Below are 12,404 nucleotides of genomic sequence, written 5' to 3'. Positions count from 1 at the left end.
ATGGATAAAATTCCCAAAGCATTCTCAGTCTTTAAATCCTTGTTCTGAGTATATGCATGAACTTTAACTAGTTCAGGAAGGGCATCTGATAAATTCAATAAACTCAACGCCATATTTGCACTCCACTGCAGACTAGAATGCAGATTTGCTTTGATGAGTAGTTTTCCCAGTGTCACAGAGGTAAATAACCAATATATGATCCCCATGTATTTTATGTTAATATATTCCTGTGCCAGTGTTTTGGGCTTGTCCCCTCTGAACAGACATGTTCTCAGCTCTACTTGGTTTTCTCTTTTTATTATTATAAAACCGAAACTCTATATTCAAATGAATTATTCATAGAGAGGATGTCCAGCATATATAATGTTGTAAGTTTTTATAGTTATTAAAGTTGGCTATAACGCATTTCTGTCCGAGCACATTGTTTCTTATGGATGAGTCTTGCAGTTTGCTATAATAATAATAATCTGGACAATCAAGTTAAATGTTGGGTTAGTGCAAAAAACAATCAGGATCAAATTGACACTATTGTCTGTCAGTCAAAAAGTCTATACATTAACTGCTACATTGTTTTGTGATGCAGCCATTGGAGTTCACAAGCTAATAGTCAGTCTGGAGAAAACAGAGGATTGCAAAGTAAAGTTATCTGGCGTAAAATCAGATTTACCATTGAAACCCAGTAGTATATTTATTTATGTAATATTTACTTAATATTAAAAACCTCTACCTTATGCAGTACTCATGCACGCATCACCATAAGCACACATGTGTTCTGGTGTATGTGTGTGTAGTCCCTGTGTGTGTTTAGCCTGTAGGTGAATGGATGACTCTTGGTTGTAGGTTGTGTTGAGAGCGTCTTAATGAGGTGTGTAAAGACGTCCGATCTGAAGTTTACTCTGGCTCTGATTCGGGCTGATTACACGATGGCTGCTGACACACAAGGGGGCCCCTCTGTCACCTCTTTTTCCTCCTTTCTCTCCATTCTTTTCTCTTTCTCTTTTCCCCTCTCTCCTCTCTCTTGTCTTTTCCCCTCCGTCTCTCTCTTCGTGCTCTCTGTTCGTGCTCCTCTCTTTCTCTTTTCTCTCTTCCATCTCTCCTCTATTTTCGCTCTCTCTATTTTCCTTCTCTCCATTATCGCTCTCGCTTTTTTGTCTCTCCCCTCCCGATATATATGCTCTCTCTAATATCCCTTCTCCCCTATCCCTATCCCCTCTTGACTCTCTCCTCTCTTATCTTATCTCCCGTCTCTCTGCCTTCCCCTTCTCGTCTCCCTTTCTCCTCTTTTTCTACTCTTTCCTTTCTTGCATCCTCTCCTTTTTCTCTCCCCTCTCTACCTATTACCCCTCTCTCTTCTCCTCCCACCTTCTCTCAATTCTTGCTTCTTTCTGTTTTCCCTTCTCCTTTCTTTTCCCATGTTTCATGTCTCCCTTCTTCTCCCCTCTCTTTCTTTATCTACCCATCACCCCTCTTTCTTCTACTTTTTCTCTCTTCTCTATCTCTCCTCTGTCTCTTTGGTCTTTCCTTCCCACCCTGCTCTCTCTCTGACCCCCCCTTCCCTCTCTTTCCCCCCGTCTCTATTCTTCTGATCTATTTCTCTTCCTTTATCTCCCTTCTATCTCTTCTCTCCTCTCTCTCTTCTCCCCCTGCCTTCTCTCCATTCTTGCTTCTCTCTATTTCCTTTCTTTTCTCATGTTTCTCCCTTCTTCTCTCTCTCTACCCCCTCTCTATTCTACCCCCCCTCATTCCCTCTCTCTTCTCCTCCCTCTCCCCTGTGTACACCACATTCGCACCATCTTTCACATGTTAATAATCTATGTTTGTCTTATATGCTGCAGGAAGTAGGAGCCGAAAGCTAAACACTGGAACAATGAGTGACATTGCGGTGGGCCAACGAACTCTTAAGTGTCGACCGGGCGCCAGTACAGCCTCGCCAAATTACAGCCTATTTAACCAATCAGTCTACAGTATGTGTGCAAATATATAGTCTCTCCCAAACACTCACTCCGCACAATCCAAGGCTCATGGCTCCGGGCACCAACACTAATAGTCTGTGATTACTCCCAACAACAATGATTTGTATTTAATCTTTCTATTCATGCAGAAGAAAGACGGTTTACCATTCATCAAAATGCACGGTTGTTTTAAAGATCCATGCCAAAACCACTTTTCCAGGCCCGCTGCTCTTAAGACTGGCGATCACAATGGTGTATGTTTTGAAAGATCTCTCAAGAGCTGGCACGAACCATCTATTCCCACTTGATATTGACAATGTCCAGCTTGAATTACAAGCTAAGAGAACTTGGTGTAACTTGGTACAAAACAAAAAAGTAGGTTCATACATCAATATTTTCATCACCAGTCAAGTAATTTTACATTTTTGTTGTACATTTTTGCTTACTTTTTCAGAAGAATTATAGTATTTCATTTGTACTCTATATAAAATTTGACTTCATGATTCATTTACATACATGTTTGTTAAGGTACATTTTTTAAACATATTAAAGGGGCAATGTGTACTTTTTCAGGTGAAAGATCAGAATCCTTCTTTTCTCCATGGCGATAAGCTTGAAATATTCTACAGAAACCCCTATAACTTTGCAGTCTCCATGGATACAAGCAGGTTACTCCACCAAACCAACAAAAGTATTTTCTGCCAGTGACGATGCCTGTAATTTAATAAATGAAAGGTAGACAGCGCCTGTACTTGAAAAGTTAATATAAGTTAACGTCTTACTCTAGAACACTGAAAGCAAAGGAACATTTTCATGAAACAAGCAGGTGACCAACTCCCCATGGAAAAAACGACTTACCGGTAGTTCACTATTTAACGTTAAGTATATGCTACTTCTTTCAAACAGTTTATTAATATGTAAATAAATGCAGCCTATTAGGAGACAAGACTTTCTTCACTCAAAGCTTCTGCCTAGTAGCGGAAATACCTTTTGCATTCACTCTTTTATAAACCGTTTTCCTCATTTAAACAATAATACTCATAGTTATGGTCGTTAATCTTTCCAGGGAGATTTTGTCTATAGTTGCAGGAGGTCAAAATGCATCAGCAGAGGTCCAACTTGGCTTTCACTTCACCCGGATGCTCTCTGACACCAGGGTCTCTACGCCACAAAGCGCTCTCCGTATATACAACGCCATTTTGCCCTCGTTTTTCACACTTTCGCCCTCATATGAATCCAGCTACATCAGGTCATAAGAAGACGACGCTTAAATAATACACCAGTGCATCCCCTTTGACCAGTATCCGGTGTTTAGCAAGTCTTGTGAAACTTTTGAGATGGATGGATTCTGAAGGGGCACATGGCGAAATGTCGGGGCCCGTAGTGACCCCTGTAAGCTTCCCCAAACACTCCTCTCCGCCCCGACCCTTGAACTATGAACCCGCGTGTCACTGCTCCTACGGATATCCTGACAGCCAAGTCTGGATCTACTCAAGACTCAGAGTAGAGGAGCAGAGGAGGGAAAGTTGTTTATGAGACCTAAAGGATGTTTGGATATTCTGACACCGTTTGAGAGATAGGGAGAGTCGTGGAGCCTCCGTGGGCGATCAAGATGTTAATAAATGCTCCTACGGTCATCTTATGGAGGATTTCAGTGACACAATGGACAGTATAACACAGCAGGACATGGTTTCTCAATTGAAAAATAATGATTTAATAGCTGTTTCATGTTCATTTTTTCACAAAAAATCCAAAGAAATTCTGTCTAAAAGGTTATAATCGCTTACCGTCAGCATCATTAGCTTACTCAAGAGTTGTATTTTGAGTGATTAATGCGTGTTTGAGCGATGCTGTATTGAAAAAAAATCTGTTTTCACCTCAACTACCCTTGCCAAGTACACCCACACTCATAAACTTGCTTGTGATTATTTTAAAAAATCCGATTCCAGGTCAAGCTAAAATGTTCCGTTGCTATTTTTAAAAAGTAAAGACACCGTTAATGAAAATGTACTGCTTGTTGAGATGAAATGCCACCATGAATAGGTAGGCGAGTTTTTTCTTGAGTTTTAAATCTTAAAACTCTTTTGACAGTGTTTGCTAATGTGTGCACCTTAGTAACTGCTAACATTCCACCAAAGAGATACATGTAGAGCACCCCCAGTATGATATCACTGCAGAATATGAATTAATTGAGTTCTTATATTTGTGTCTTTACGTGTGTCGTCCCGGTTTGGTCCTGGTTCAGATCTAGTTCTGTTCTGGTAAAGTTCTGACAATGTTTACCCTTTTAGCTGACGTCAGTGTTTCTCTGAGTAAGAACATTTTAGCCGAGATTGTATTTTTGAAGTGGTACTTGGTGAGCAAAGAAAAGTGGAGTTCTGTTGACGTAACAGGCAACGTTTCTTCCATTTCTGCTGAACAGTCTTGTGTATCCGGATGTAATTGGGTTGTCAAAATGATAAAGAACTTGAAGGAACGCATTGTTCTTGGAGAGACAACCTTGACAGCTGTAAAATTATTCAAAAATGAAATAATCCTCTCTCTCCTGGGCATAATAATTCTTCGCAATGCCCAAAACTCCATTAATTGAAATTGCATATCTTGTTTACAACCACTTCAACTCCACTTTTCTTTATTGAGAAAAAGTTTAAAAGAAGCTTTCCAACACTGTGTGACTCAGCATTTTAAAGATGCAGGGAGACTGTAGTGGTGGTTAGGGCAAAGCAGTTCTGAGGGACTGAGACTAATGAATTAAACATGACTCTACACTGAAAATTTAAAATCTTTTCATTGGGGAGTTGGGGAGGTAAGGAGCACCTCAGGGTCTTGTATGATACATCTAACTTTTCACTTCACTCTTCAGCTTTTGAGGAAATACCCAAGTACTGCTTTAGTTATGAGTTATAATACTTGATTGCATTTGTTTAATAGTTTCAAAAGTGCAATATATTCACCTGTATTTTCAGATACTGTGGCATAATTTGATGAAAAGCTCTATGCAAGATGGTAACATTGTCGTTAGTTAAGTTAGTAGTTAGCAGCAGTCCAAGTAAGCAAATAGTCATATAAACATGTTTAAATGGAGGTATAAAATGAATTTACTCTTTCACTGCCTTAAAATATGAAACACCGTGTACTCTATTGCAGGGCCTTTGAAAAGAGTCTAAATTAGTTGGCAAACTTCAAGTGGGTGCTATCCTGTTGTCCTTTTGCAACAGTTTGATACTAAAAACGACCAAGGTTAAGTGAGTCTTCAATTGGGTTTTTATACTGTAAAAATCAATACATGCTGCTGTTCAAAAAATGATTTGGGACTGATTTGTACTGGAGTCTTCCCTTGTTCCTGAGAAGTTGAGAACAAGATGAGGTGGATCAATACATGTGTAAAAATAAGCTGTAACAGTTCTATACCAATAATAGGACCTTAAAAACCCAAATCAGTAACAAAAAGAAATAACGTTTGTAGTTGGAAATCCTTCTTCATGTTCTTATTTCTGGCGTTTGTCCATATATCACAATGTACCAATGAAGTGACGCACACAAGTTGATATTTTAAACATTGTTGAATACATGCTTACATTACTGGGCACCATCCAAAGCCCAGTCCTATTAATATAAATGTAATCCAGTGTGAGGGATGTGTCTCCATTGGTCTGGTTCACTACATTGGCCTTAAATAGATTTTCATGTGCTCCTCCACAGCAGACAGACCAGAGCTGCTCCAGCAGACTGACTAATTGAATGAGAGATTATGTGCAGTCGGCTAAAGGAATGGCTGGTCATGGTGACACTGTATAAATCAGAGGCTTTGGCTTTGTACACTCAAATAATGCAGAGACAAGACTATAAAAGTTTATATTAAAAGTCTTATTGGTGCTGTTGGGAGTTCCCTGTTTGGAGTTTCTCAGGCTGTATTTCACTGGGCTTTGTTTTATATCTGTTTTAATTAAAGGAATCTAAGCAACATTAGTATATATAAAACCTTTTCATGTATTCCATCTTCCTGTTATATGCAACATTTTGAAGACTTTTCCCCATTTAAAGATTTTTAAATTGTTAATCACTATGGCAACGGTCCTACTTTTCTTCATTCTGAAATGCAGTTGTTGCTAGAGATCGACCAATATGGGTTTATTTTTGTTTTGTTTTGTTTTTTTTGATGGCCGATGCAGATACCAATTGTCCAAATCCTTTAAAAAAATTGTTTAAAGTTGTGATATTTTGTTTGCCATTGTTAATCACTATGGCAACAGTCCTACTTTTCATCATTCTGAAATACAGTTGTTGCTAGAGATGGATTGATATGTTTTATTGTTGTTTTTTTTCATGGCCAATATGTTAACAATTGTTTAAAGTCCAAATCCTAAAAAACATCCTAAAAAGTCCAAATATCGGCCCTAGCCTCCAGAACAATACTGATTTCCCCGTGTAGACATAGACAGAGACATCCGGAAAAAGTTAAGCAAGGTCCAAAAACCAAAATTGTAGAAAAGACACTGCTAGATCCACACCACAGTTCTTTTGGAGCTCCCTTTTTTTTCTTTTTTTTTTTTTATAGCACCACAATTTGAGATTTCAGGGTCAAGCCCTTCTTCAGACATGCCTACAATATTGATTTCCCACCTTTAAATATTTATAACTGTAAAAAGGACCTTTCTGATAAATGCAGTAATGATGCAAATAAAGAACGTGGAGGAAGATAAAACCAAGAACATGTACACAAAAAATGAAGAATTGTATGCTTCCATATACTGTTTGAAACGACAACTTCTATAAATCTAAAGCTCTACACTGTTTTCAATTCCTAAATAAGAGTAAACGGGATACAGAAGCTTGATTGGTCAGTGCTTCTGAAGTGGATGCGAGGCTCTTTGTAGTGAATGTTAATGTGAATGAATGGAACCGGATTTCATTTTTGAAAAGAGTTGAATCTTTTTCTTGCTAGTTATTAGGCATTTTTACACTGACTAACGCTGAACCAACACAAGAATCAGCGCAGAAGCAGTGCAGGCGAAAACTTTGTGCACAAAAAAACAGATTTGGCAGTTGGTTTGCAGTTAAATGAGTTCTCACATTGGCATCTGTCATATAAATAAATATTAAAAAATCCAGTCTTTTGGCGGGGTTTCATGGAACTTTGCATTTTAGGTCTCAGAAACGCAGTGCCAGAGAATACAGTTTTATATAGGCTAATGAAACAAAAACACATGTATAATGAGGCTTTATAATGGCCAAAAGCTCAAAAAGTTGCATTAGCAGAACCTGTAACTCTTTAAGCTAAAGGCACTGTACCTTATTTTGTTATGTAAATGTACAAAAACTAGACCAAGTTTATTGTAAATAGTTTGTAGCGGTCCAAAAACATTCCTAGCTTTGTAAGTATTCCCTGCGATGAATATGCGCTTTTTATAACTTTCAGAGGCCAGAGAGGAGTTTTGCCATCGATAATAGCATGCTACCAGCACACCAGCCTTACTTCCTCGTTTGCGGAGACTAAAAATGCTTCATAATTGGATATAGAGAGCACATAGCGGTCTCATTTAGATCCTAAGAGCTGCTTTTACAATATATCTGCACATGGCCAAGACAAATGTTATTTCATAGCAAAAAAATGAGTTAATATTTACTCATTTGGAATCGATTGCATGCCCATACTATGCAGTGGTTGGAAGCTCTCCCTGCTCTTTCTCTCCCTCTCTTGTACTTTGTGGTTTATACATAGATGCAATTTTAGGTCATCTCTTTTGCCCCCCTTTTTCCCCTTTTCCACTCCCCTCTCCAGAGATGGCTGTGGTGAGATTAGCCTTCAATGGTCTGATGGGGGTTGGCAGTGTGCGACACGAGCCCCAACACGAGGCTGGTCCTGGCAGAGCAGACAGGAGCAGGACCTGTAAACAAACCCAAATAATCAGCCCCATCTCACACCACTGTGGCTCCACACTCCGGCAAAGATGGAGAGTTTCTTTGAGGGAAAATTATTCTGTTCCTCCAGCGATTTCTTGGAATAATGGATTCTCGCTGCCAACATATTCAGAGGTTTTAGCAAGAAAAAAAGTTAATGAAGCTGCAAAAATGTTGTATCTTATTTCGTAATTATAGGTTGTAAAAAAGTATGGGAATGGTTGTTGAAGTCGGCACAGAGCGTAGCATTATGTCCTGTGACCTATCCCCTGCTTTGGCCATATAGTGCAGGACACTAGATTTCATCACAAATAATAACAATGCTAGTTAAAAGAACACAGTGTAACTTTTCTGGTTGTGTGGGATAAGTGCCCTGCTTGTTTATATGGGCATGTTATCGCATTGTCTGGAAAGTTCAACAGTATGGCATTCATGTTTGTTGCAAAAAATATCTTGAAAAACATGTATTATTACTGTGAGCGAAGTTGCCTCTCCACAAATCTGATCTGCAACATGGCAAAGCGGCGTCACCTTTCTGTTTCCATAGAGATAGATACATACTGTGGAACATCCCAGGCAAAGCAGTAACCTCTTCATGGAGACAAGGAGATGACAAGTTGCACATTCTACATTTTGATTCTTCACCTTAACCGCATATCCACATTATAATGTCCCCTTTTCTTTCTGTCCCTGTAGAAGACGCCTCTAAGCTGAAGGACGTGGGGCGAGCTTTGGTCCTGTACAAGCGCACCGCGATGCCGTACGCCGTTTACAGTCACAAACGAAAAGGCTCCAGCGATGAGGCGGAAGTGAAGCAGTACGCCTCTCTGGTGGGACAGGACTGTGCCCAACGCATCCTCCTCTACAGATCCTGAACAGCGCCCCCTACTGTCTGTCTGTGGTCTATGTGTCTGTCTGTCACTCTGTGTTAAAGTGCTTTCCGCTTCTTCCTTAAATACCGACTAGTTATATAAATTACATGATAACTTCAAACCACGCAATGCAGGAACCATATGACGCACATTGACAAATTTTATGTCACAAACTTTTATCAGAGGCTTTTCAATAAATTGGAATATTGTGGGAAAAAAGAATATAATCATGCATCTGTCTTATAGAATTGTTAATGAATATAAATTGCTTTACGTTACATTGCTCAAGACACTAATTATACACTCTCACACCACATTCATGGTAAATAAAGTGGCTATAGTGTCTTGCTGAAAAGCACAACGGCACTACGCACTGGTTGGAGCTGTGTTCAAACTACCAACATTAAGTACCCAACATTTGAATGGTAAATTGAGTGAATTTGTAGTTGAAATCTAGTAACTTTTCCACAATAGGCTTTGTGCACAACACCGTCCGGCAACCTCACTGTTAGTATCACTACTTCCTGTCCAAATGTATCTCTGAGTCACACGAATATTAATAAATATTTAAAGATAAGCTGCAGGTTACGACGGAGTATAAGGGTCACTCAAATAAAAAAAATTACGTGGGCGCTACGAGAATAAAGTCGAAGCATTTCGACATTAAAGTCGTAATTTTACAAGAATAAAGTCGAAGCCAGAAAAAGTCGTAATATTACGAGAAAAAAGTAATAGTATTATGAGAATAAAGTCATATTTTTATGAGAGTATAGGCTGCTGTGCGTGAATGAGTGACCAGTGTCACTGGAGCATTTTGTTCAGATATAGGAATTTTTTCCAAATCTGTTTGGTTCCTCTGACTAAACAAACTCAAATGCTCAGTTGCTGTTGTGTCCCTTCAAAGTACTTGTACTGATGACAGTGTGGTGATGGTGGGCTAAAAGACACAGTATTTCATCATGTGTAAACCCCAGTTCAAAATTTATCTGAACAAAATGCTCCAAATTCTCCATAACGCATAACGCATTGGTCACTCATTCACGCACAGCAGCCTATACTCTCAGAAAAATACGACTTTATTCTCGTAATATTACGACTTTTTTCTCATAATATTATGACTTTTTTCTCGTAGCGCCCTCACAATTTTTGTTATTTAAGTGACCCTTATACTCCGTCGTAGCAGGTAGATGTCACTTACAACAAATAAAATGAATGCTTCAACCCAGGATACTTCTGTGTTTAGAAAGAGAGACACTTGTGTCTCAATGCTAATGCTAATGCTAATTCATTTGAGTTTTAATAGGTTGTTTATTTTGTTTTCTGATTTTGTGTCTCTTACCTTTGAGACACAGTGAGTTAGCTAACATGCTACTGTGCACAGAGCCTATATTCAAGTTATTTGAGACGCCACTGTGTAATGCTGTTTTATCTAAATGTATCTGATTATTTTAATTAGTTCTTTACTCTCACTGTTTTTAATTTTGTCACCAGCACCACCTTATAAAGACTCTAATGATTTACACAACAAACCTTTCAGTATTAATTGTCTTAAATTGAATTGGACTTAGCTTATTTCCTGCTCTTCTGAATGTATACAGTGGGACTTATTGGCTGCAGTGAAGGGAAAACATTACATTTTTCTTTGATATATTTATAGCGTTCTTTGCTTTTCTTTAAATATTGACACTGTTATTTTGGGTAAACCAAGTAATAAATATATTCCCTACACAGACTACAGCCCAGTTTTATTTTTGCAAGTAAATTATACAAAACAAACACAAAAGGTTTCCAGTGGGACATGGGAAAGTTGTTCAAAGATTAAAATTTCTTCAATAATATGTTTAGCCGCTAACCCTCGCAAGAAACTACATAAGAATAGTTCATGTTGGGTGATAATGTAGTTAAGATGTGTGGGTTTAAGTCAAGATTTATTGCAGATAATTTGCTGAGTGTCTTTCCTTCTCTTAATTATAACCCAAAACCCATTCTCTAGTCTAAACCTAATTAAGTCTTTAGAAAAATCTTCAGAACTCTGCATTTAGTCATAGAAATTACATTAAAGCTGCTCTTCTTAGAGATGTCATTGTTTTGCCTGTAATGTTCCAAAGTATGACATTAAATTGATCTGATCTGTAACTTGGCCTGATGACGTCATATGCTTGTCTCCATGGAGATAAATAAGTTTAATGCCAAACTGGAACCTTCCAGGCAAAGCATCTTGGACACAAAGAAAAATACAAAGATGACTTGGATTTTTTTATGCTTTTGAAAATCTTGATTATTTAATATTTCAAATTGATAGTGTATTTGTTTTCACAGTAATTCAACAATACATTCAAGTTACATAAACACAAACGGTCGGACTTAAAGCTGTACCTAAATCTTTTGAAGCTGACGTAACATTGACCTGACATCGACATTCAAAACCTGTCATGTGGTCCCTGTGCCTACAATGCCCAAGTCTGTTTAAACTTGTACTTTTTGCCAAAGTATTTGTCATCCCAAATATTATTATTATGGGTCATTAGCCTCACTGGAGACAGTTCTGCTCAGAACAGCCTGACCTAACTCTCTCAGCCAATCATTTTTCTTCTGCAAAAACAATTACGAAACCCAAAATTCTCTCTGGATTTAAAAGTTGTCCTTGAAAATTAGGGACACATTGACAGGCTAATTTGCCGCGAAAAGAGCAGTGACGCTAGACGGCAGCCATTTTGAATTTGTGTTTCTCTCCCACATTAGGCATGCTTCTCTTTGGTCTTACACACTCCTCTGGCGCTGTCACAGAGAGTTAGTCTTGGTGGACACTGTACAGAGCATAGTGCCAGTGTTGATCGAATCTTTCAATGAAAACGTTGGATTTTTGTAACATTTCGTCTCTACTTTTTTATTATTATTATTAACGAGGCTGTACCCAGATTTTGCCCTTGTAGTTGAGCCAAATTTGTGTTACCCTAGTACAGATATATTGCAGAAGAATAAGCAGCTTTTTAGGTTAAATAAGACAACTATCTGCTTATAATTATAAAGCATTTCATTCTCCAAGAACCAGGAAATGTGCTGTTAGCATTCTAGTTGTAGTTGGCTTTACTTTGATGACAAAACGCCTCTCTGAAACTTGAGAATAGAATTTATAAGACAATCACGGTGAATAATTAGGATCACCGTTCCCTGTAAGCTGCGCGCGTGCGCAATTGCGCACTGCTGACACGGTCTCCGCGCACAGAAAATCTGTGCTGCGCACAAAAAAATCGAACCGGAATTGAAAATAAAATAAACACACAACAATTCATTCTGCGCTATTTTTCAATGTGAGTCAGTGAGTGTGACCGAGGACGAGCTGCTCCAGCCAATTATGTGATTCACATACGTATTTGCGCAGTTTATCCACGTCATTGACAGGCGTCCTCATGCGCCGCTAGAGTTTTAGCCGATGTGGACTGAAGACTCGCTAATGATGCTAAGGATGCTAATGATGCTAATGATGCTAATGATGCTAATAATGCTAAGTGTTTAACCTCTTAACGTTCTGACGGCCCGCCCTCGGGCGCACTGTTACGCGCTGTTTTGTAGCAGTTTTGCGTTTTAAACATGATGAAACGGACAAAACAAAGGAAGTACGCGACCGAGGACACTGGATGTTTGTACAAGTTAAACTAGAGGCATCTCGGACCTGGAG

The 12,404-nt window shown here is 38.7% G+C and overlaps 1 protein-coding gene across 2 annotated transcripts in view; it reads left to right on the top strand.

Annotated features, from left to right (window-relative positions):
* LOC117382687 (arginyl-tRNA--protein transferase 1) overlaps positions 1-10,455 on the top strand; it is an 81,150-nt gene extending 70,695 nt beyond the window's left edge. The window contains exon 12 of one of the 2 annotated variants that reach the window (XM_055227502.1): positions 8,550-10,455. In XM_055227502.1, coding sequence (XP_055083477.1) covers positions 8,550-8,728 — 179 coding nt within the window. In that variant the 3' untranslated portion in view covers positions 8,729-10,455. The remainder of the gene's footprint in view (positions 1-8,549) is intronic. The other variant, XM_055227503.1, reaches the window with a different exon arrangement.
* Positions 10,456-12,404: the final 1,949 nt, after the last annotated feature.

The sequence above is a fragment of the Periophthalmus magnuspinnatus genome, chromosome 15 (genome assembly GCF_009829125.3).
Source record: "Periophthalmus magnuspinnatus isolate fPerMag1 chromosome 15, fPerMag1.2.pri, whole genome shotgun sequence".
In the NCBI taxonomy this organism is placed as follows: Eukaryota; Metazoa; Chordata; class Actinopteri; order Gobiiformes; family Gobiidae; genus Periophthalmus; species Periophthalmus magnuspinnatus.
This window is presented reverse-complemented; position numbering and strand designations above follow the sequence as displayed.